Source organism: Clavelina lepadiformis, chromosome 8 (assembly GCF_947623445.1).
Source record: "Clavelina lepadiformis chromosome 8, kaClaLepa1.1, whole genome shotgun sequence".
NCBI lineage: Eukaryota > Metazoa > Chordata > Ascidiacea > Aplousobranchia > Clavelinidae > Clavelina > Clavelina lepadiformis.
The window spans coordinates 14,989,910-15,013,985 of NC_135247.1; the positions used below are offsets into that span (position 1 = coordinate 14,989,910).

General features: G+C 36.0%; 4 protein-coding genes across 6 annotated transcripts; 3 read left to right on the forward strand and 1 right to left on the reverse strand.

Moving 5' to 3' along the window:
- Window positions 1–1,063: 1,063 nt before the first annotated feature.
- On the reverse strand, window positions 1,064–5,202 carry LOC143468821 (CCR4-NOT transcription complex subunit 9). The gene is made up of 7 exons (XM_076966241.1): window positions 4,927–5,202; window positions 2,939–3,000; window positions 2,483–2,646; window positions 2,294–2,403; window positions 1,971–2,069; window positions 1,763–1,854; window positions 1,064–1,531 (listed from the first exon to the last, which is right to left on the reverse strand). The coding sequence occupies exons 1-7, from the start codon at window positions 5,089–5,091 to the stop codon at window positions 1,366–1,368; spliced, it is 858 nt and encodes a 285-aa protein (XP_076822356.1). The 5' UTR covers window positions 5,092–5,202; the 3' UTR covers window positions 1,064–1,365.
- Window positions 5,203–7,522: 2,320 nt separating this feature from the next.
- Window positions 7,523–15,290, forward strand: LOC143468820 (uncharacterized). 3 transcript variants are annotated; one of them, XM_076966239.1, is made up of 19 exons: window positions 7,523–7,732; window positions 8,628–8,736; window positions 8,829–8,897; window positions 9,440–9,625; window positions 9,844–9,931; window positions 10,016–10,114; window positions 10,312–10,376; window positions 10,508–10,615; window positions 10,693–10,761; window positions 10,951–11,097; window positions 11,156–11,227; window positions 12,126–12,230; window positions 12,601–12,716; window positions 12,828–12,995; window positions 13,442–13,535; window positions 13,848–14,069; window positions 14,200–14,256; window positions 14,391–14,492; window positions 14,600–15,290. In XM_076966239.1, the coding sequence occupies exons 2-19, from the start codon at window positions 8,628–8,630 to the stop codon at window positions 14,821–14,823; spliced, it is 2,100 nt and encodes a 699-aa protein (XP_076822354.1). In that variant the 5' UTR covers window positions 7,523–7,732; the 3' UTR covers window positions 14,824–15,290. The 3 variants fall into 3 exon arrangements, with proteins under 3 accessions (XP_076822354.1, XP_076822352.1, XP_076822353.1); XM_076966237.1 differs by having other exon boundaries at window positions 7,527–7,732; window positions 12,102–12,230; XM_076966238.1 differs by lacking the exon at window positions 7,523–7,732 and adding an exon at window positions 8,399–8,547 and having other exon boundaries at window positions 12,102–12,230.
- Window positions 15,291–16,861: 1,571 nt separating this feature from the next.
- On the forward strand, window positions 16,862–19,478 carry LOC143468856 (sialate:O-sulfotransferase 2-like). Its single transcript, XM_076966306.1, has 8 exons — window positions 16,862–17,032; window positions 17,163–17,241; window positions 17,525–17,633; window positions 17,725–17,891; window positions 18,020–18,215; window positions 18,300–18,562; window positions 18,635–18,835; window positions 18,997–19,478. Exons 1-8 carry the CDS (start codon window positions 16,937–16,939, stop codon window positions 19,344–19,346), a joined length of 1,461 nt encoding a protein of 486 aa, XP_076822421.1. The 5' UTR covers window positions 16,862–16,936; the 3' UTR covers window positions 19,347–19,478.
- A 1,188-nt stretch (window positions 19,479–20,666) lies between these two features.
- Window positions 20,667–24,076, forward strand: LOC143469778 (annexin A7-like). Its single transcript, XM_076967594.1, has 7 exons — window positions 20,667–20,796; window positions 21,219–21,313; window positions 22,752–22,886; window positions 22,962–23,111; window positions 23,276–23,446; window positions 23,584–23,772; window positions 23,847–24,076. Exons 1-7 carry the CDS (start codon window positions 20,667–20,669, stop codon window positions 23,964–23,966), a joined length of 990 nt encoding a protein of 329 aa, XP_076823709.1. The 3' UTR covers window positions 23,967–24,076.

Here is a 24,076-nt window from a genome sequence, read left to right on the forward strand (position 1 = left end):
CAAAAGGTAAACAAAAATTGCACTTTAAACTCCTATAAATCTTTCAAGGAAATTTCCCCAAAATGTTTTAAATATTTCCAAACAAAGTCACGCAAAATTCGTGCGCTCCGTTGGGATTATAAATTCGTTAAAACTATAAGAACTGAACTTTGCACAAATTGTTTGTTGCGAAAAATAAAGCAAAATTTTTAGAACGAATACCTTCCAATATCAATGTACAGTGGTTGCATACAAAGCAAAGGAGAAATTTTTTTCTTCTCATAAATCACCTTTCCCTATGTCCTGTTTATCTAAGATCCAAATCATATTACAGTGAGGCATATGTCGTAAAAGAGGACATTAACGTATCACAAACTTTCTGTTATTCTCTTAAAATTTTTGAATCTATCGCCGGTTATTGAAGCAACTGTTTACATACAACATTTTGGGTATAACGTTTTGGGTATAGTGAGTTTAGTTTCCGTTTTGTGTAAAACTTCTGTTCAAAAGCGACTAGTTGTACTAACTTCTGCACGTTGAAATCTTATTATGTTCGCAAGCAAAGTTTCAAGGAATACCACACTGGCTTTCACTCAGTTCCATTTAAAAATATTGTTCCCATGCAAACGCTGTCAAAACATGACTTTGCCAATTGAACTTATTTTAATTTTACGGCCGACCATCACCATTTCAAAAGAAATGAAAGTTATACAAATACATTGTTACCTTTCCTGTAAAGTAAATTATCACTTTCGCCCAAGTCCATCTCATTTCCTCGTAGTTGTCCGACAAAATAGCCGCTTGCGTACGCCACGTTCAGGCGTTACTGGACAAACAAACTGATTAAAACACTGACACACACTGTGGATTTAATATTGATCAGTTGACCTCCGGCTAAAAACTGCTGCAATATGAGAAATTTAATGTAGCTCTCGCTTTTACTTGCATTTTTTAAAAAGCAATGAAAGCAGCCGTAAACTGATTTATCTTGTAACTTTCGCATTGGTAATTAATCTTTAAGACTGTTTGTAGCGAGGACTAAGAAGAAATGCGACACTCTGCCTAAACTAAACAGAGCAAAGGGTTAAAAGGAGAATGTTTTGTTTATTCTCGAAATTTCTTTATGAATTTTGGAAAAAGAGAAACGACTGGTCAATTAGATATACATCGTACAAAGGGAACTCGGCTCCGACATCAGAACAGATATTCGTGGCACTTTAAGGTAATTTTGTACAGTTCATCAATTTTGATATCGTGCGTAGTGGACTTTCCTGATTGTAAAATGAATCCAAGCAGAATTTGCCTCCACGTAAACTCAACTCAAACTGCAAAATACATGGCTAAACATCATGCAACGGTTTGCACATAGCGTCAAATTGCAAATGGTTATTGAGGCATTTGGATATTTCTTGGGTCCGCCAGTCCAGGTTCTTGCAAGTTCTTTATGAGTTGTGTTAACCATCGTTTGGTTGTGTTGTCGTCTTTTAAAACAGGCAAAAACGTTTGATCTTTTAGCTGGTCTGGAAGGCACTGACGCAAAGCTTCTTTGGCTCTGCAACATAGTAAAAAATCATTTAATGGTGAAACTAGAAACCTTTTTACATATTTATTACGAGATAAATGTTGCAAGGTTGTTCTGCTTATTCTTAATTTATGGTATTTTTTATTTTTCGCCGTTGACTGTGTGGAGTGATTATGTTGTCCTGCAGCATCTAAATAGTCAAAGCTGTTTGGCATTGCAGTTTCTGTGTCTTGCGGACTTTCAAGGAATAACTATGTATACCTGGGATTGTCAGATAAACGAAGGTAACATCGAACAACGTGTTTTAGCAATCTTGCAGACGGGTCTTTTGATAAAGCTAGCACCATTTTCCCCTAAAAAATGTAAAAATATCTAGTTAAACAAATAATTGAAATTACAAAGCCAAAACGAAACGATAATTTTCTAATTACACATGAAACTAGTAATAATGGAGCTATTAAACAATTACCAAAATCATTGCAACATGAGAAAACCGTTCATAAGTTTGACAAATATATGCCAACCCGGTGTCATCCAGCAATATTTTTTGTAGAATAAATGTCGCGACCTGAAACAACAAAGTTATTTTCTTACGACTGAAATACATGTACAGTGGTATGTTCATAAAATGGCATGTTTATAAAAAAAAAACTTGCATCCAATATTCTTTTAAAAGATCAGGGGTTTAAATGTTTCCCGCAAAAACTGGCAAATGAAAAAATATTTAAGACCTATGCAAGTTTAAAGCCACATGCATCAAATCTATAATCTTAAAGTTACTACAGCATTTACAGTTTTCGAGAGTTCACTTCCGGATTCCATGATGCGAAGACAAAGTGGAATGATTTCGGTTGTAAGCAAAAATGTAATTACTTCTTGTTCATCTGTTTTCACTAAAGCACCTTGGAAATAAAAATAATGAAAGTAATTGTAACATTTACACGTGTTTATTTTTGGTATACAGTGAAATATATCACTTACCAATAACTCCGAGACTAGTAAGGCGAAGATATTCAAAAGGCCTAGTTTTACTCGTAGTGTGCAAAAATGGGTATAAAAACAATGGAATATGGGCAGATAAAAACGCAGTCCGTGTTTCTGGATGTGATGCTACACATTGCAGAAGAGCTAAAGCATTGCAGACCCTGTAACAGAAATAGCATTTAAAAACTATATTTTATGGACTTTTTAACTTCTATATTCACGGCTTCAACAAGGATCATTATCGCACTGTTGCAGCAGGAATTAAAACTTTATAATTTACTTGCTAAAATTTAATAACAGTAACCAGTACAGTTTTTAACAATATATACATAACATATCAAATGTATTTTTCAAAAATAATTTAAATACATTTTATTTTTAACACCAAACCAGCATCACATGTAAGAAAAGCATGTAAGTGTGTTATGTTGAGACTAAACTTGTCTTTCATACCTGTTAGACTGATGAGCAGTTAGTGTTGGAGGATTGATGGAAGGATAAATGTTCACTATTTCCTGAAATGAAAAAAAAACTAGGTAAATAAACAAAGCTCCCATGAATTAATGACATTCATACACTGAGAAAAGTTTTAATTGGACTTTCATGAGATGTGTGTGATGAGAAATTAAACTGTTTTATTGTTACACTATGTTGTGGATCATTATTTTAGCCAACTTACTATTTTTACCTCTCGTACATGCAAAAATGGTTGAGAAACTGTATGTAGTTACTATTTTATATTCAATGCACTTTACGTAATATTTATATCGGTTTATATTGTTTTCAACTTTTCATTATGGAAATCCACTCTGTGGTCATTACTTAGTTTGTCTTCATAAAACGCTTTTAGGAGCTGAAATCTGGTAATTTTATGCATTATACCGAAGTTTAACTGAGTGTGTTTCAGTGATAGTTATTGATGTAATTGTTCATAAATTACATGATGTCATTTCCTCTAATGTGACAACGAATTCCTGCAGATCCCTTAACGCTCACGGAACCTCACTAAATGTTTCAAGAAACCTCTGAGGAAGAGCACTGTTATACGTAGATGGCTAATTGGCAGTGTCCAAGAGAACAAATCAGTTTGACAGGTGTCAAACTCACAGGGGCACCAATGCACAACAATCGTAGTGTTTTTCTTTTGTATACATTTAAGGGACGGAATGAAAATCAAATTAAGTCCGAGTGTCTACTGGTCGTTGGACGTTACTCGATCGACCGAGTAACAAGTACCCATATATGATGTCACAATGCATTTTGACGTGACACAGTAAAGAGCATTGCTTGTATTAGCTGCATGTCACAAGCAGCCCGTCATATCCTTCTTATGCCAAAATAAACTGCAGTATGATTGCAGTATTTCTTACGGCTTCAACGTGAGCATGAATGTTGAACTTTTGAATTATTCTAACGATATTACAGGAAGCTTTTCATCTCAAGCTTTTATTCTTTTAAATTCCTTGCACCTACTGTATTTTAGCGCTTGCTTTTTTGTTACGCTTCAGTTGCAACAGACCTTCAACACGTTTAATTGTCTTTGTTTTATTTGTGCGTGTTGTAGTCTTCACACTACACACTTCTCATTGTTTATCTTATCGTTCATTGTTAACTTGTACATGTTAGTCATAGGGGGTGGTAGATAAAATATTATTACTGAAGTAGCCTATAGCACTATTGTACTGCTTATATCGAGCACAATCGTTTGCATAATGAGTAATTAATACTTATCAAAAATGAATATACGTGTTAAAAACAATAAAAACTCCGGGTATGTTAAGTATAGCATTCATACAAAAAAGTATAGCTTTCTTTAATTTTCACGTGTAGAATATTACTCTAAATTCTAAAAGTTATTTGCGCTAGGTCAAAAATGTCACCTTCAAACTTTGGCAATGTGCTGTGAGGTAACCTTGGTGATAAATTGCATGGGCTGTTGAGCGACAACAGCATGCCATAAATTGGGTTCTGCATAAGTGTCCGAAAAGCTTTTGCACTACTGTACTACTTAATAATGCTAGTAGAAGCTGATCACAGCAATTCTAAGTTACAATGGTAACACCAAATACTGGAGTAATAATCGAACGAGTCCGAGAAATGCAAATGGTCTAATACTCCATCGGGTACGAGTACTCAGCCCATCCCTATCACATTTAGAGCAATTTCAATCAAAATAGTTAGATTGTAATATTCAATGGGCATTTGTTTTGCAAGTAGGTCAATAGACCTAGAGAGCGGTTGTAAGTGGTAGCTAATTTATCAAATGGTAACTTTCCACTCCGAAACATGTCTGTGTCGATTTATACCAGACTGTTAAGTTGTAGCATGCTCGGCATATAACATACACTTATGCAGTATAATAGAAAACGTAATGTAGGAGTTTCAAAGTTTCAACAGGATAGACTGACATATACAAAGCCTGCACTTTCTAACATTATTACCTGAAGTAAAGCAGCAATTGTTCCAAATGAATGCCATAGCATTGGAGCTAAATCCTGAACTGTTTCACGTTTTTTGCTCAATTCCAGTAAAGCTGTTTCACGAGTTTCCAGACTTGATAAATCATTAATCCATTGGTATATTTTTTCACGATCTACTCCAGCCATTTTACCATGTCATTTCCAAATTAGACTAACACTAAAATCAATCAGTAGTGAAGTTCATCAATAATTTACCTGATAAAGCACAAATGTGCACATAAGAAGCTGCGAAATTCCATAGTAATGAAACTAAGTTAATTTCAGAGGTTAGGAATAGAAAATGACCTAATGAAAGTTTGTTAGTCTACATTTTTAGTCGTGGCATTCTTGGGCAGAGTAAGTTGCCTAAAAACTTAAATTAAACACAACCAACTATTTTCAACTGATAACATCGAAGTTGTGGAATCGGAATCGAGGAGTCCTATCTTTTTACAAAATAAGTAAATCATCAAAAAGTTTCAACCTGCTTCTAAGCAAGTTAACCCACATCATTTATTTATGAGTCGAGTTGATGTGCTCAGAAGGACACTGGCTGCATAGAGGACAGATGAGTGCTTCTGATGAGCACCAGGAGAGAAAAGTTGTGTGTAGAGCAGGGCATGAGTGCACTCGCTTTTTTGCAAGTAACTTTCATTTGCCAAAATTGAATACGTTCACGAGCTCCCTCACATCTTTTCAGTCTTCCACTCGGGCTTGTATACTTAGCACAAAAACTGCTGTGAACGCCCTTTGCAGCTTACAAATTACAGATGTTTTGAACGCTTTGAGATTGACTGTAATTTTCAGTTGATGGGGGTGTACAAAGCAAAGACAGTGACCTAGTCACAAGGGGTTCTACATCTCAAACATAGGCTAGCTCGTAGAGCACAAGTTGATAGACTAAACGTTTAAACTAAATTTTAAATTAATTTAAATTTTTTCAAATAAATTTAACGTTTAATTTAAATTTAAACATTATGATCACAACTCACAAATGAACACAAGTTCAGCATTACAACATGCAATTGTTTATCGAAAATGTCAAGAAACAACAAAAATAGCTTTTACCATAATGAATGCGAGCATGCCTTTTTCTTTTTTGGTGAGCGCTTAACTTTTTATTGAAAAACGTGAGCAGGAACAGCACTTAATTTTTCTTCGATGAGCGCCGCTCTTTTTAAACAAGCTTTACCCAGTTTTGGTTGTATGTTTAGTTCGTTCGGGGCCAGCATCTGTAACGATTGAGCTCGCCTGCCACATAAAATCCAGTAACGGCATAATTCTAGGAGCAAAAATTTCAAAAGAAAAACTTCGAAAAAATTTGAAATATTCGCAGCATGACGAATGAGCAAGGTTGGTTTCATATGAACTATTTAGTCTAATCTTTAGCCAATCCTCGATAACAATCGATGATAATTGATCCGGCCCACAGGATTTTTTGTTAGGGGGTTAGATAAAACTTTAGCTACAAGTGTTAGTCTAGATATACACTGGAGTCTTGGAGAAAGACTGAATAGGTGTACACCTTGTATGCTCAGCTTGCATTGTAGCACAGGCAGATTTACGCCAAAAATTAGTGTTTTAGTTTTACCAGAAAACCTGAAGTTGATATTTACACCAGTGATCCGGCATTGCTCCTTTGCAACGCCGGACATGATTGGCATATTGTACAAACTTTTCATTCAGGGTGCACACATGAGTTGACAGGTCTGCACAGTGGTAATCTTGATGAATCTCACCATGAAATACAAACGGTATTAACTGCAGTAGCCTAACTGTTACAATGGAGGATGGTAAGCAGCAGCCATTTGGCAACTAAACCTAGAAAGTATTTAAACTGAGAGATAATTGACTAAAAACAAGAGAAAAGAAAACTAAAAATTGAAAAAATCACAAAAATATGAATAGCTAAATAAAATAAAAACAAATTTGAGAAAATAAAGGGGTACGCTTTCGATTTGCACATGAATGCTCGTTAATTGTTCGTGAGCATGTGTTTTATTGTGACTACACCAGTTATCATCCAACTTTGCTCCACACAGTTAATAGCGAAAAATACACTGTATCATGCAATAGAAAATACTGGGTAAAATGGCGAACCAACCAAACTTTCTTTGTTTATTTATTTATAAATTGATGTAAAGATAAAAAAATTCGGACTGCCAATATTTTATCGGAATAATCGTGCGCTCGAAGCTAGTTTTCAGTTTCTTCTTAACCTAACTTAAATGTTATAACATAGTAACCTAAATCCCAGACTGCAGAGTTTAGGAGTAGACCCTAGATTTTTTTTTACAAAACGGCATTGTACACCATGAAAAACTGATGTCTCCAAAAAAAATGTATAATCACACAAGCTACTAGACTTAGTCGCAACCATGCTTGACGAATTGTACGTCATAAAAAACAAAAATATTCGCAAGCATTTTATAGTAGTTAGTATTGTATGATATTACCACATTAACATATAATCATGGCCTGCTCAAAGAATTTTAAACAAGTGTTTAAATCTCTTAGGACTGCTATAAGAGATGTAATACGATAGGATGGTATAAGATGTAATGTAGTGTCTATGAAGCAACATTGCTATAGACATCTACAAAACCTTTGAGTAGAAAATGGTTGAAATAAAAAACAGTTCCTCAATAAGCTAGGGTAGCCGAATCAATTGTTGTAGTTCAGGTAACGGCTACCGTATTTGTGCGTAGGCTGTATGTCTAGACAAGTTTTGTACATTTCAGTATATTGATGATTATGTTTTCTGGGATCAAGAACGATAGAAAATCAAGTAAGATGTTGTTTAGCCTAGGTTTACTTGCTACGGTTTTAGACTGTTTGCCTGAAATACCGAAACAACCCTGGGCTAAGTTTTTCAGGAAATAACAATACAATATCAATATATATATACAGCATAAAAAAGCAAAAAAAATGAGTTTTTTTATCAGAATTTGCCCAAGCCTCAAAGGCTAGCTTGGTATAACCGGAGCTTTTGCGATGAGGAATCATCGCTGAGTTTAAGTCGTGCTAAAACTGCAAGACTTGATACCATACGAGTAGGCTTGATATAACGGTACCAGGTTTATTCAAACAGTTTCTTACACTGCATAGCTAAACCTTTATTTCATGCTCTAATTCATTATGACGTAATCTGGTTGTGCACTTGTTTATTAGACCTGTAAAGGGTGGCACATGCACACACAAGGTTTCGTTCATCAACGCGCATGACGAACTTTTTTATCTTCATGCCAATTGATAATAAATAAAGAAAGAGTTGAGCCTTCAGTGCACGCTTAAATTTGCATATTTGAACGCACAATTTCTTGTCGAAAATTACCACACTTTCCAGTCAGGATTCTTTGCATGTCATGAGTTTTTCAGTGATCCTACTAAGCTTCCCGATAGAAAAGTACAGCAGTTTTTGACGAGAAATCGTGCGTGCAAACACGCAAATTTCAGCGTTGTAGCGTGCACTGAAACCTTAAATTTTTGTTGATTTATTATAAACTAGCGTTAAAACAACCAGCTTTTCCTTGTTTGTTTATTATAAATCAGCAAGATGAGTAAAACATTCGCCGTGCACGTTGATGAATCTCGTGCGTTAAGGTGACACACTTTCCACTATGGCTTAGCAATTAGCATCACATCATGATCACTAAATTTGCAATTATTTGTTTTTTTTTCAGATGAGTAATCGTCAATCAAGCAATCAGAACTATGCTGCTACCAATCCGGCAACACATTCATTTGTAAATATTACTGGCACTCGCATTAGTAATTCGCCAGTGATAATTGGTGAGTGAATTTATATATTGCAATACTACTTTCTACCTAAACACTGGTTCATTGTGACTGAAATGTTACTCAAACTGCCATTAATTTTTTAGGTTCAGGAAATGTGAACATTCGATATGGCAGGCACCCAGGCGGTTGTTACAAATCTATTGACAGTGAAGGTTTGTTTTTCGATTAGGGCTAGGAATTTAGCTGACTTTCTTTATCAGGTTGGCATTAGCTTTTTTTCTGGCAACTTCCTGACTGTCAGTAATTTTAAAGTCATTTCGTTACTTGGTACCAAAATTGCTTTTTATTGTTAAAAATTTGAATGGTTGTACTGTATCACGGTAACAAAATATGCCATGCCAGTTATTTTATTGTAGAAATAAAACATTCAAGCATGATAATCAAACCAATGATTTTTGTGAATGGATAGATCAGAAGAATTTTATCCCAAATTCTTTTCGACATATTTATTTTCAATTAACGACTTAAGTGGCAATTTAATTATTAGCCAGATATATTTTTCCGAATATAATTTTGTTATGGTTTTGTCCACACAAGATATGTAACTTTTATTATTTACCTTGGATGTGGTGTCATTGATTTTTATTGCTTGCCACTTAAATTAGGAAACTTACCATAAAGTTTAAATGTACCGTATATATTTGATATGTATAATAATGCAATACACAATTTAATTGGAAACATGTTGTTTTAGGTTCTCGTAAGGCCAAACTGTATTATAAGGCAATTGCACTCATTGACAATCGGGAATGGGTTAAGTTTGCGAGAACCAAGCTTGCATTGGAACAGAATGTTATAGAAGACATACAATATGATAATGTATATAAAGGTGTTGAGGAGCAAAAGTACCAAATGGTGCTCAGATGGGAAAGAAACCAGGGTAAATAGCCTGATATATTCATTATTATGACTTCAGGATAAAGTGACACATTTTGACTACCTTTAAAGTGTCATTACCATATTCCATATATTATACTCATGTAAAATCTGTTGTCTTATGACACATGATTATTCCTGAACACTACGTTATGTATATGTAATATAATTTGCATTGTGTGGTTTAGATAAAGGCAAATTGAATTGTTGTCGTTTTATTAGGTTTGACTGGAACACCTGATCAATTGACCAAGCTCATCAATGATTTCTGTCAGGGCCCACTCGAATGTATTGATGGCCCTCCTTCCATGTTCGTGTTTGTTTTTCTTGAATATGCCTCCTTCTATAATAATTAATCAACTACATATACTTTGAATGAAATTTTCTGTTTCAGGGATCAGGCAAGCTTTAGAAAGTTGCTGTTGAAGATATCTCAAGGCCTCACCCCATCAAATGTTTGTGATTTAACTTTATTCCACAGCATTAACGACAGGTAACTCAGTAGTTACATGAGATGATGTTACCCCAATCCTAGACTCACCTGCTTGCTGTCTTTTTATTTATAAATATCGTTATCAGATTTGACTTGGTTGATTTGAAATGAAAATATTTTGAGTAATATCTTCTTTAGCTCTGAAATTGTTTAAACCTTTTTCTTCGAAAATTTTCAAATAAGTTTTGTGTTGACAGACAGTTTAATCGAGGATCAGAGTTCTTATTCTACGTAGAAGACAACGATCTCTGGGGCTCCACAGGTTTATTTTTCGTAGTATGGTGGCAAGAATCCTGTTCATAAAAATTAATTTGAAAGTGTTAAAATTCATCCATAGTTGTGGATATATATGGATTGTTACATCACACTCTTAACCTTGTTAAACCTTTTTAGATAATCTAGAAAAGGTTGCCATTTTGAAAGGACTCATGGAGGACATTAACCGAACAGACTTGTGCGAAAAAGTTGATAAATTCTGCCAGGACTTGGGTTGCAATCGAGGTAAAACCATACAAAGCAATGCATCTCCTATCACTAGGATTTACACTGTCATGTTTCATCAAATATGTTACTTGCAGGTAGCCTTCAAAACTCCAGGGTCTTTTCTCCATCTGCTGGAGTTGAGTTGACCAAAAAGTCCCATGATGGTATGACAAGTTAACGTTTCCATAACCATGTAATATGTGTAAAATCATTCTTCGATATAATTTTGACTGGCATGAGCGTGCAAACTGAGGTTGTCATTAATAGCATTCCTGATCAACTACTAATAGATTGATATAATAGAGCGGCTTCATCACTACTAACCCGACTTTTATTTTTTGTTGAAATCTCAGAACTTGATGCGCAAAGAGAAGAAACAGGATCATCATCACAACCATCTTGTTCCAGCAGTACACCTGAAACAAATCCACAAGCATCATGGCGTGTTTTGGATTTTACAAGTGGACAAAATGTGCGGCAGCAGATATCTTCTTCATCAGGTATGGCAACGTCTGCGTCGCTGTGTGTGTTTTAGAGACATGTGTTTTTCTGTTGTAGAGACCTTTATGGATTGTGATGATCCAACGGCTGGTGCCTCAACGTTTCAACAGTTTATTTCATCCAGTATAGGTATGTCAATAGCTCCTTTTATTAAGTTACATTACGTCAATTCCAAGCGGAACAATGTTTATGAACTTAGATACTGACAACAAATACAGTAATCCTGGGCAACACCTACCTACCAACCCAGAGCTTGTTTGTTGTTTTGTTTATAAAATGTTTCTGTTTGTTATGTTTGGTGTTAATTTTTAATATATGTAGTAGGATGTTTCATTTTTTCACCATTTTGGAATTTAAAAAAGCTTGGGGTCTCCCTAGGCGGTATTTTGGGCACAATGAAAGAATCTAAACTTTTTTTTGATTTATGATGTCATTTTGAGGTTGCACCCCCTTGTTGAAATTTCAGTGGAGGTGCATTGTTCTAATTTGGCGATATCTTGGTAACCGATTGAGCTAGGGCCATTATCAAGGTGTCAAAAGATGCAGAATGGCTGGTTTCCTATAACCACTCAATACATTTTAATTGCATTTTCGCTCTAGAAAAAAAGTTATTTGAGAAAAACCTAACTTTTGACATATTTTGTATGTTGGGAACTACATTGTGATTTGCATACAAAATATGTCAAAACTTAGGTTTTTCTCAAATAACTTTTTTTCTAGAGCGAAAATGCAACTAAAATGTATTGAGTGGTTATAGGAAACCAGCCATTCTGCATCTTTTGACACCTTGATAATGGCCCTAGCTCAATCGGTTACCAAGATATCGCCAAATTAGAACAATGCACCTCCACTGAAATTTCAACAAGGGGGTGCAACCTCAAAATGACATCATAAATCAAAAAAAAGTTTAGATTCTTTCATTGTGCCCAAAATACCGCCTAGGGAGACCCCAAGCTTTTTTAAATTCCAAAATGGTGAAAAAATGAAACATCCTAATATGTAGGCAACATTTCGACGACTGATACAGGCTCTTCAACCATAAGAATGATGCCAGGGAATATTACTGTAAACTCGGGAACAGGAAACATTATCATTGGTCAGTCGACGCAAAATACTCGAATGGGTGGAAATGGTGAGAATTGTCTGCTGGTAAAAATGGCTGCTATGATCATTGATGAGCTGAATATGCCACCATCCTCGGCAACATTATATATTTGGAATAATATTTTCATCACTAGATGAACTTTTGCTACTTTTGATGTTGTTATGCTATTGCATTTAAATGGAAAAGCTTATAATTATTGTGCTGTCTCTAGACACAATATGACTTTTTTACTGAAGCACATAAACACCATAATTCTAGACAAATATGGAAGGTCGGAAAGGCTCTTTGGAACCAGTTGTTTCTCATAATGCAGTTGACTTGTATTCTACAATGATTATTAACTGCTGAAGCTGTCTCTAAGCTTGAATGATATTCTGCATTTAAACTAACTTTTTAGATGTGATCCAGTCAAGCTTGAGAAATATTTGCTCCTTTGAGGGAAGTTGCGAAGATTTAACAGTTTCGAGTGCTCAAGTGGTTGATTATGAAAATCACAAGACCAACATTAACAATGTAATGAACGCTTTGGCAAACTAACACTAGATATGCTTTTTTAGCAAGTTGTTTGAATGAAACGCTGAAGAAAAAACACAGTATAAACTTCAAAACTGTTTTCTATTTCAGATTTATCCCATCAGAAATAAACCTAAGGGACATGTCCTAATCTTAAACAACATCAACTTCAGGCGAAGTCGTAAACGTGATGGGGCAATAAAAGATGGCGAGCTCATGAAAACTTTGTTTGAGAAGCTCAATTTAAAGGTTTCGGTAGAGCAAGACAAGACAGCCAGGGTTGGTGTAAAACAGCACTTGTCAACTTAATTTATATTACAGTCACAATTGTTTTAATTTTTTGATTGAGTGTAACAAAAATTTTTAATTGCTTACCGTTATTATAACTTTACTCCATTTTGCCCAATGCAAATTAGTGTAGTTTTTAAATAGGCCATCAGGATTTAATCCTATGGTAGCCAGGTTTTGTGACTGATTACAATTGTCATTCTTGGTGTTTTGGCGGAAATATCAATTTTCAAACATAAATGTGTATCAGAACCTGAGTGTTACAAACTTTTATTGCAAACATTAAAATATCTTGTTGATTTACTTAGTTTATAATGAAATTGGGTAGAGCAGATATGGATATGTTCTAAACAGTTGTAAACCAACAGAAAAATTCCTAGTTAATTTGTCCAACAGAAAATTTATCTTCAACTACTTAACAACAATTCTGTGCGCAGGAAATGAAACAAATTGTGAAAGAATTTGCCAGCCAAGAGTTTCATGCATCTGCAGATATGTGCGTTATATTTGTTATGAGCCATGGTGGAATTGGTTAGTGGCTGAACATTTTCATAGCAATATATTCTTGCAAGTGCTTAATAGTTACAATTATATTATTCTGTTGCACTTATAAATTTAACTCCCAGCTTGTATACAAATGATAACTAAATAGCCGCATGTTGAATGGCAACTTATTTCTTTAAATATGTGCTGCCGTTTCACCATTATTAACCCAACCCTGATCTCGTAAATCAACTGTATTATCACGTCAGTTAACAGACTACGAAACTAAGGACGTTTTAATCAATACTTCGTTATTTCCCCTCCTTCGATCAGTTTTTAATCCTGAAAGTACTCTAACAGGCAGAATACCCACTACCACTGACCGTGTCGATGCCGGTCCACTCGAGACAGTGGAAGAGGAACAACGACCACAACCAACCACGGCTGTAGAAACTGATGTGGTTTATGGCGTCGATGAAGAGTTCTTTCCGGCCGAGGACATAGTGCGTTGTTTTGACAATGACAATTGCGAACATCTTCGCGGAAAACCGAAGCTCTTTTTCTTCCAGATGTGCAGGGGAAGTAGGTTAACACTTTTTACTTTTTAACACTTGGCTCTCGTTTTGCTTATCGGTTGCTTGCTTTCTAAACTCTGCTGGAATGATGTGATATTTTTGATTGAAAGAAATAATGATTTTCCTGTATGTTGCAGGCCAGGCAGACCGGGGTGTAATAATTGATGCTCCAGACTGTGCTCAAACTCCTTTAGGTAAGCTTAGAAATTTGTAAAGTAAATGTTTTTTGCATTGGATTAATTATCTTTCCGATTGCAGTTTGCGTTCTGTGCTGTTCTGACTTAAACAAGTTACAAGTTAAGTTGTAATACACCTCTTATTGCTAAAGAGAGCCTGAATCGGCTGCTGCCAAAGTATGATCGCACAGATGCACCGTCAGAGCATCGACCAACCAGAGAAGACATTCTCATTGCTTTTGCTACACAGAAAGGTACATCTTATACATAGTTTGTTGTTTAACCTTAACGAATAGATACAATTCTGGAGAAGCAATAACTTTTCCCAAAGTTAACATCGATGTCACACAACTGTACGCAGGGAATTGCTTGTTCCGTAGCTGGTTCACGAATGCAATCGCCAACGTGTTCTCTAAGAAGGCAAGACAAGATCACGTTTGCGATATGCTCAAGGAAGTGAAACGTGGTCTAGGTCAGAGGATTTCTTCCGTTCCTGACGACCCGACCCTTCATGAATGCAAAGTTATGGCCGATGTCCGCGATATTCTGCTGAAAAATGTCTATTTTTTTCCGGGTTTTCCCTAGGTTTCAGCAATTTCTTCAACAATCTTCCGTAATTGACTGTTTTTAAAGGACATGAGAAGCCTAAAATAGTTCAAGATTTGACTTAACTGTACATAAAGTGTGTAAAATTCCTTTCGATCTTATCTGTAACTGCATAATCCCAATCCTGTTTTTCTTTCTGTTGCAAATATTGATCTATTATTCTGTGTGTAATGCAAATGTTAGCGAACGCGTCTTTGTGACAATTTTGGTTAATTCACCTCAAATATTGTTCGATACAAATTCTGATCATGTGACTATGTGAATTGCGAGATTGATTGTTTTAGGTTGGCCTGAAGCCAAAAGCTTTAGTCGTTCTTCTAGAACTCCTTGTTTATTTTATTTTTGACTCAGTTGTTTATGCTATCTATGATTGTTTCTTCAGTCAGCACAACGTTCATAAAGTCCAAATTCTTATATTCCAAAATATAGTCGTAATTACATCAGAAGCAATTTCATATCCATTTCAAAATCCGAATAGAGCTAATGACTTGAATTGAATGATGAATAAGAGAGAAGGGAAAAGTGTGCTTTGAACCAAGCCTCAGTTTTTATATCTCTATGATTGAGCCAGTCAGCGAGAGGCATCGTTATTTACGTCATGCTACGTGTACAAGGTATTTCATAGTAATAACTAAAAATCTAACATATTCTACGTCACCGAGATTCTTTACCACAAGTACCATATAACTTCGTACACTCTGAATATGTGACGCCACTTAAACACTTGTATACTGGGTCAAATATGTCGGTTTAAGAATTAAATGTTTGAATGACATGATTAACGAAGAACAGTGCAGCTTTCTTAATAATAAATTTTATCTAGCTGGAGAACTCGCACGCTTATTAAAATGCCAATAATATGAATTATTACAATCGCAATATGACTGAAATTAGCACTTCCTGATTACTGACTGAGACACCTACTATGTTTTATATTATCGTTACTTGTATTTAGTATTCACAAAAGAAATTTAGTGAGTCACAAAGTACACTGGTTTTAATTTAGCTTGTGCTGCTCAAATCTGATTTGGAACCGAAACTGTGCTTACTTTAAACGGCTTGTACTCGTAAGTGACGATATTACGTCGTAAATTCTTCGCAATTCTTTAGGTGACGTGAAAATTTGTTCCTGGACGATATCTTACGGTCATGGATTGCACCCTAATGTGTGTTTAACAACGTATAGACGAGGATACACTTGTTTTGCAAAGGAGGGCAATGAGCTACTGTATAGTTGTAAAGCAAAGTTAGAAAAATGTGTGAAAAAGTAGCGTCTTACTTGAAATTAATTAACTATTTTCAAACGACGCCCTGTTTTAAAAACTTTTCAGTAACTTGATAACGTATTTTGAACAAGAAATGTAAAAAAGCCTACTTCCAACGAACTTAATTGTAGGCCTACAGTGTACCGGCTATAATCTTTTTAAGTAAACAGCATTTGCTAAACCGTGAATAAAATGTATGCAAGATCGATGATTGCCTCGACAACAACTATGTCATAGTTTAACTTAGCTTTCTAGTTTGTATTTACAAAGGATCCCTACCAATTCCATTGTAGAATAATCCAACTCCGTATAGCAGGTAAACTCCTAATTGAAAACGTTTGATAACTTCTTTAATTTTCTTTAATATTTTTGGCTAAATTCTCTTAAACTCTAAAAAGACGTTTCTTAATTTTACTTGACCCATTGTTTTCCAAAACAAGGTTTGTTACTTTTTCCATTAGATGCCATTGCAGGAAAAGCAAGTTGGTCCAAGTCAAGGAAGACCGAGAGTAGGCTATTATCACTTGAGATATCTATTGGCAACAAATATGTGGTGCCCGGGGCTACAGAAGGATAGTCAACGTTTATATTGGTTGGTATAGATCTCAGTTTTCAGAAAAGTGTAAAGTGAAATGTTCAGTCGAAGAATGATTTAAATGGTTTAGGGTTCTATATAGGCTTATTCAGAAGCATGCTTAAAACTGACCTAAAATAAAATCATCTAACTAACCTTGCTATTCTGTTTTAGTAGCCTATAGATTGATGCAGCGACGGTAATTATGTAGCAATGCCAGGTAAAACGAATTGATTACTTTGCGAAGAAAAACATGCGGTTATTTCCGAAAGGTCTCTTGCTGATCAGCGTACTATTTCTGCTGTCAATACTTGCCGTTTTCAAGAAAAGAACAACATCTAATTCAAAGGTTAACAACTTAGACGAACGTGTGTTCTCAGTCTCAGAGCTGATGGTGCTGTAATTGACTTTTATCTAACACAAAACGTAAATGTATCCAACACATTAAGTTTCTGGCTATTGATTGCTGCTTGTCTTAGGTTGTCACGAAGGCTCAGAGTCCAGACGCTTTACAGTCAGAAGGCACAGAATCGTTTGAGATCCAAATCCGTTGCAAAGGTTTGCAATTCCATACAAATAAGGTGTTGTTCTGCTTACAGACGTAAATGGACGTTTTAGACTTTGAAAAACAAAATATTGAAAATGTGACTTTGCTCATTTGTAAAATGGACTTAAGCTATATAATATATGTTTACTTTCAGGGGCTGTGTAAGTATTATATATATATATAAACTATTGAACTTCTACATAATGTTTCATACTGCAGTGCGGGTTTTTGTACAAAAGTTATATAAAACGAAAAGCTAAGAATATGATGATTAGTTTTGTGTATTTTTAATAGTTCATCGTGTGGGTTGTTTGTTGCCGATAGACGGTTTTTCATTGCTGAATGACCAAAGCAAAGAGCCGTTCACAGGTGTACCCGATTGTATTCATCATTGCTCGAAAAAGTAGGCGCACACCAGCTTGTTAATTACTGCATATAGGTAAAATAAAGTGTTTGCTGTAATTGAGTATTTAATTCGAACATTATCGTTATAGTAACTTCACTTATGCCGCCACAAATGAAGACAAAGAATGTTTGTGTGGAACCTCGGTTTCCTATAAATACATTGAAAACGATGGTAACCTACTATCAGCAAGTGCTAGCAAATGCAAAGAACTGAAAGGAGCTTACGTTAATCGCATCGTTAAAAAATGCAACACGGGTATGACCATAATACTGGGTATGGTTTATGGATGGCAGAGTTGTAAATTTGCAAGTTCTTAACCCTAACTCTTAGAGATCAAGAGTCGTACAGTCTAAGCTAATACAAAACGATTGATGTATGTTCAGAGAAATTGTCATCGATCCTAGAACAGCATGACATGGTGGGATGTTTTCCCACACCGTCCACCTGGGGTGATGATTCGCTTACTTTAGGAGAAGATCTGTCGTTGCCCAAGTGTTTACTGACTTGTGAAAGCAATAGCTTCGCCTACGCGATACTTGTTGGAATGAAGTCGTGTGTTTGTTGGAATCCCGTCCTGCGGTAAACTTATTGTATAGAAGTCATTTTGTTTTAAATGTTATGAAAACTAAATAAGCACAAACGAATGAATTTGGTGGTTTCCAGGTTACATAACTTCGGGTTTCCGCACCAAACATCAGACTTGTTACCATGTCATAAAACCAGCAACAACTTTTCAGCTCTATTTCGAACGTACGTACAAAACGTTAATTGCAAAAGCAAAAGGTTTCTGCCCACGAACTTTACGCCCAGAGTTGCCCTCCTGAGTTTTCCGGGATCGGGAAATACGTGGCTTCGTCACCTTCTTGAGATGGCAAGCGGATTTTACACAGGAAGCATCTATCAAGATGAAGCTCTTTATGGCGAAGGTGAAAGATCATGTTTATTGCAGGGTCTCGTGTTCTAATAACTAAAAATTTGTAGCAATTGTGATTTATCAGGTTACTTGGGTGAATATCTTCCCTGGGATTCGGGTAGAACAATTGCGATAAAAACGCATAAACCCGAGTACAGCAATGATAGACCTTTCGACAAAATCATTTTTCTGATTCGAAACCCATTTGATGCAATCGTCGCAGAGTTTAATCGACTTCATGGAGGGCACACTGGTCTTGCGGATCAGAAAGACTTCGAAGGAAAAGGTATTTTAACTCTTAAAGCTTATTACTGAGCCAATAAATGAATTTGCAGTGTACTTAAATGTAGGCTAATCGTCAGCGCAATATATTCTTTTTCGTGTAATTTTACTACAAATATAGAGGCCTACTTGTCAAAAACTACTTTTATGTTACAATCTGGGCAGAATGGGAAAAATTCGTACCTTACAAAGTGGAGAAATGGTCGCGTACAATATATTCGTACCTCAATGCCCCACTGCCTGTTTACGTGGTTTACTACGAAGACTTATTAGTTGATCCAATAAAGCAAGTAAAATCGATGATAAAGTTTATTGCCATTGGGATCACTGATTTCAATCAACGTTTGCTATGCACAGAAGAGAATTTAAATGGAAATTGGCAGAGGCGGCCAAAGGATAGTGTTAAAAATTACTACTTGCCATGGATGGTGGAACTTATGAATAAATACATTCGTAACGCGAGAAATTTATTGAAACTAAAACACTTTAAAGATCTACCTAAATACGAACGTTAAACTTTAATTAAAGACTTAGGCCTATATGTTTTTGGACTATTGTTTTCAAAACTAGATTTAAATTTAGATTAAATTCTAGATTTAAACCTAAACTAATTAATGGTATTTTAATATTAAAAAGTTGTCGTTTTTGCATTTGTTATGTTTAATTTCAAATTTTTCATGACAATGTAAATATACGGTGTATATGCAGGATAAGGTTTGTATTACAGATGGCGACATGTTAGCTTATAAATCAGATTAGATAACAACATGGCAATTAGGCCTACATAACGGATTACATCCAGGTGCTACATAAATGAGAAATCAACATATAAATAGATGCGTAACTCTTCACACATTTTCGAAACCCTAGGTTGTAAATGGAACACGAGTAACAGGCATCAGTTTGTTTATATAGTTTTCCTTTCAGGTGGCTTTTTCCGGTTTTATTCTGGTAATGAACTAGCCCTGGCCCCGTCACCAGTGCTTTTGCCCGCCTTTCCACGATTGTTAATCTACCAACAAGTTTTGATAAAAGTCGAATCGACGGGGGCATGTATTTCTTACAAACAGCAGTAGCCTATACCACCAAACTTCTCGTTCCCCACAGTGAATGGCGAAAAATAAACAATACAATACATGGCTTCCACTAACCTAGTAGTAACAAGCAAGCCACAATGTTTGGTCCTCGGAGGGTCATATCTATGTTTGCAGCAAACATGCTTAAATAGTTTCGACAAGTATCTAAACAACCATACTGAAAGCAACTGATTTCTGTGATTTGGTGCTAGCAGACATATAGCAGACAGAAAGTTCGCAGACGTCGCCTGTGAACAAATTAAACGCAGAAGATAGGCTAGAAAACGTCAGGTACAAACACAAACGTGCTAAGGCGTCGCCCATACATTGCTGTTCATACAGAAAGGCTTGCATGAATTTGATTGGTGCATCTTTACATTGATGATGTTACGTATTTCAGATGCGCTAACATTAAACAAACACAAATCCTTGATTAATATGGTTAATGTTTGATCATAACTTGTGTAAATAAAATCGTCTGTGTAAGTAGGATTACGTGAAAAGCGTAGGCTTATTTTACTGTTTGTTTGTCGAACGATCGCGTATTCCGTCGAGTACCGTATGTCTACCATACAGAATGTTTTGTATTAGACAACTTACATCTAAGAAGAGAACTCAGTGATTTCCGAGTCAATGTATCAACTAGAACAGTGTGTTTGTTAAAATATTCTTAACAAAAGCCTTTTAATTAAAGGGTATCTTAATCAAATCAAAGAAGTTAAGGTTAGAACTAACAACTTAATAATAATGGCTAAAGACATGGCTAAAGACATTGCTAAAGCTATGGCAGAAGTCTCTCTCGATCATTGCCATGGAACTGTCAAGGACCATTCAGATTTTCACGCTCAAGGTGACGCAGAAGTGTTGAGAAAAGCTATGAAAGGACTTGGTGGGTTACTTTTGATATTTACAACTTACTTTATAGCAGGTCCACTTTAGAATAACTGGTCTCATGAAACAAGTACCTTGCTGAAATATTGAGATGGTTAACAGAAACTTTGTTTTTAAACCACACTGCTACCCAGCTATATAACAGCAAGCGATTTCCACCAAACGCAGTTATTCACACATGCTATGTCCATTCCCGTAATATTAACTGAATTGTTAACGGGGTATAGTATTATATTTGATGTTTAAGTTTTGAAGATGCAGAAACTAAAAGTTTAAAACTTCTCTCTTATTTACAACTTGTTTAGTCAATTTTATGTTACTGTTTCGCTGGTACAAGTTAATGTAACCAAACAACGCAATGGAATGATGAAATCCAACAAATAGGATTAACGAGCTCAGGTAATTTCTCTCTCTTTTCAGGTACCAACGAAAAACTTATCATAGACATTACATCGACCAGGAGCAACAAACAAAGACAAGAAATAAAGGTCGCATACAAGCAAGCTTTTGGAAGGGTCGGTTTTAAAAAAGCTTCTATTTTGCTTTTCTTTTTGTATAGTGATCGCTAAAGCAACCGATTTTTGACGTATGCGTAGGTCGTGCGAAGAAACCCAGGTCATCTATGTGGGCGTGTCTCTCATAAAACTCCCCTAGATGTCTGTCGATTTTGCATTTTTTATTCCAGTAAGAGTGCGGGCGAAGAAAAATTCTTCATTGATAATGGCTTGTTTAAGCAGTCGACATGTATAACGGTAGTTCACAGATAATAATTTAACTAAAAAATTACACGCCACTAAGTCGTGGCATCGGTTTGAGGTGGATACTTTACTCGTTTACTGTATCTGTTATTTGATGAATGTAAATCTGAACGAACTAGAAGACCTGCCACCCGCTGGGTGGCGTATCGCTATCAAATCAAACCAGTTCCTGTCCGTTATGTTTCCCGCGTATGAGTTTCTTAGCAACTATTACAACATGACGTACTAAGCAACGTAAGCGAGCCAGACACTGATCATAGTAAAATAATATTCGTCGAACTAAGAAAAGTCCTGCACAATTTAAACTGGGAGATGATTTCTCATCGCTCAAACCTCAGTAACAGAGCATGGAGGCTATTGTGCAAATTTCGACAGACTATCACATAGTAATTCTTCTCGTTGACCGCTCTGTATTACTGCGCTTAGCTTGATTTTTGTGAAGGAAAACAATTTTCAACGCAAAAGCTGCCACTATTTCACCAAATAAATGGCAGGCCTACGTTCATAGCTATTTTCGAAGTTTCTTAAGTAACTAACTTAAATGTTACAACGCAGAAACCTAAACCTAACTTGTATTTGCATCTTGATCTAAATTTAACTTGAATCCCTAAGCAGCTAAAATCAACTTTTGCGTGCTTTTTGCCCTAAACTAACCGCCTATCTTTCACATTGGGCTGAGTGACTTATATACGGGAAAATAGTCACTTTCATATTTCAAATGCTACACCTATAAACTCTGCTCTCTTGTACCCGTTAACGCTCAAGTCTTTTGCGTTACATCCCATAAACTCCTAGCGATCGATGTTATATTATTCTACTTTTGTCTAGTGATTTGAAAAAGTCATTTGCTACATGGCCGTAAAAAACTTACAAATAACCGCCAAGATGGATAAGGTTTATTCACGAGTCAACATCGAGCTGTCCCAATGATTTTCTCGACCGAACTACCTATACCAGGGGTGGGCAAACTTGTTCAATGAAAGAGTCACTTGCGGAAAACTGCAAACACCAGCGAGCCGCAAAATCAGTAATGTCAATACAAATACGGTTAACAAAGCATGGACAATGTTAACTTGCAGTGTCTTATCATAGTGATCAACAACGTCTATTAGGAATAGCGACCCATGTCAGATTATTAACTTCATATAAATTTCTGTGTTTAAATTTTTTTGTTAATATCTCTGTTCGATTGCAGGATTTGATGTCGGATCTGAAATCGGAGCTTGGCGGAAATTTTCGTGATTTAGCATTGGCTTTGTTTACTCTTCCTGCGATGTATGATGCTCGATGCCTACATGACGCAATGAAGGGCGCTGGGACCACTGAAACAGTAACGGCGTTATTTCGAATAAGGTTAAAAAGTTTGAAAAATTTAGAGTATTTACATTCTCATCTCTTTATTAAGACTTTGGTGGAAATTCTGGCCTCACGCTCAAATGAGCAAGTCAATAAAATCAAGGAGGTGTACAAGAAGGAATATAAAAAGGACCTGGAAAAAGCTCTGACAAGTGAAACTAGCGGAGATTTCAAGAAACTTCTAGTCTCTTTGTGCAACGTACGTATCTTCGTCCTGAAGTGGACAAAAAGGGCAAATTTCCTTTTTAGCCCGTGCTTTCGCTAATGTTTGCTTAACCTTAACATTAAGTGAACAAAATATTCATTTAGATTGATTTAGCGAGTTCATAAAAAAGTAATAATTTCATATCCACCCATCATCAGGCTGCTAGGGATGAGTCAAGCAGCGTTAGTGACAGCCAAGCAGTTGCCGACGCCGAAGCTCTTTATAAAGCCGGGGAAAAGAAATTGGGAACAGACGAGGCAACCTTCAATCGCATTTTGTGCATGAGAAGTTTTGCACAACTTCGTGCTACTTTCCGGGAATATAACAAGGTATAGCCTCATAGTAGGTTCAAGCCAGAGTCTAACGGCGCACTTACGCCAACCGTACTAATCAAAGTCTTCAGCGGGTACACAATCTTGTAGCTAACATTCCAGTTATGTTTTGCTTGTTATGACGTAAATAACAGATCGCGAAAAAGGATATCGTTCAATCGATAAAAAGTGAATTCAGTGGAGACGCCGAGGATGGACTGATAGCTGTAGCTGACATTGCTCGCTGCGCTCCAGCCTATTTTTCCAACCGGCTTTATCACGCCATGAAGGGAATGGGAACAAAGGACTCGACTTTGATCAGGATAGTTACCACAAGGGCGGAGGTAAATAAGCTACTACAGGCGACGATTTCCATAAGTTTTCGAAATATTGTTCCTAAAACCCTTAACATTTTAAGATTGACATGGTGGAGATAAAGCAAATATTCCCAGCGCTTCACAAGTCCACGCTCGAAAAATTCATTGAAGGCGACACAAGTGGCGATTACAAGAAGCTGCTTTTGGCTCTCATAAAGTAAACTTAAGTTCACGTCTCGTGGATTGAACACTGTTTATTACTCATGGCTCAATCGTGTGTGCATCGATAAAAAAGTGCTTTGAGGTGAAAATAAAAGTTCAAGGCACAGCT

What these genes read in the sequence shown, in the direction of transcription:
- LOC143468821 (XM_076966241.1), bottom strand. Translation starts at nt 5,091, where the DNA reads ATGGCTGGAGTAGATCGTGAAAAAATATACCAATGGATTAATGATTTA. An exon ending in CAATTGCTGCTTTACTTCAG is followed by an intron (nt 3,001 to 4,926) that starts GTAATAATGTTA and finishes TTTTCATTTCAG; the next exon opens with GAAATAGTGAACATTTATCC. An exon ending in TACTAGTCTCGGAGTTATTG is followed by an intron (nt 2,404 to 2,482) that starts GTAAGTGATATA and finishes TTTATTTCCAAG; the next exon opens with GTGCTTTAGTGAAAACAGAT.
- LOC143468820 (XM_076966237.1), top strand. Translation starts at nt 8,628, where the DNA reads ATGAGTAATCGTCAATCAAGCAATCAGAACTATGCTGCTACCAATCCG. An exon ending in CAAATCTATTGACAGTGAAG is followed by an intron (nt 8,898 to 9,439) that starts GTTTGTTTTTCG and finishes ATGTTGTTTTAG; the next exon opens with GTTCTCGTAAGGCCAAACTG. An exon ending in CAGATGGGAAAGAAACCAGG is followed by an intron (nt 9,626 to 9,843) that starts GTAAATAGCCTG and finishes TCGTTTTATTAG; the next exon opens with GTTTGACTGGAACACCTGAT.
- LOC143468856 (XM_076966306.1), top strand. Translation starts at nt 16,937, where the DNA reads ATGCGGTTATTTCCGAAAGGTCTCTTGCTGATCAGCGTACTATTTCTG. An exon ending in GATCCAAATCCGTTGCAAAG is followed by an intron (nt 17,242 to 17,524) that starts GTTTGCAATTCC and finishes TATTTTTAATAG; the next exon opens with TTCATCGTGTGGGTTGTTTG. An exon ending in ATTCATCATTGCTCGAAAAA is followed by an intron (nt 17,634 to 17,724) that starts GTAGGCGCACAC and finishes TTATCGTTATAG; the next exon opens with TAACTTCACTTATGCCGCCA.
- LOC143469778 (XM_076967594.1), top strand. Translation starts at nt 20,667, where the DNA reads ATGGCTAAAGACATTGCTAAAGCTATGGCAGAAGTCTCTCTCGATCAT. An exon ending in AAAAGCTATGAAAGGACTTG is followed by an intron (nt 20,797 to 21,218) that starts GTGGGTTACTTT and finishes CTCTCTTTTCAG; the next exon opens with GTACCAACGAAAAACTTATC. An exon ending in ACAAGCAAGCTTTTGGAAGG is followed by an intron (nt 21,314 to 22,751) that starts GTCGGTTTTAAA and finishes GTTCGATTGCAG; the next exon opens with GATTTGATGTCGGATCTGAA.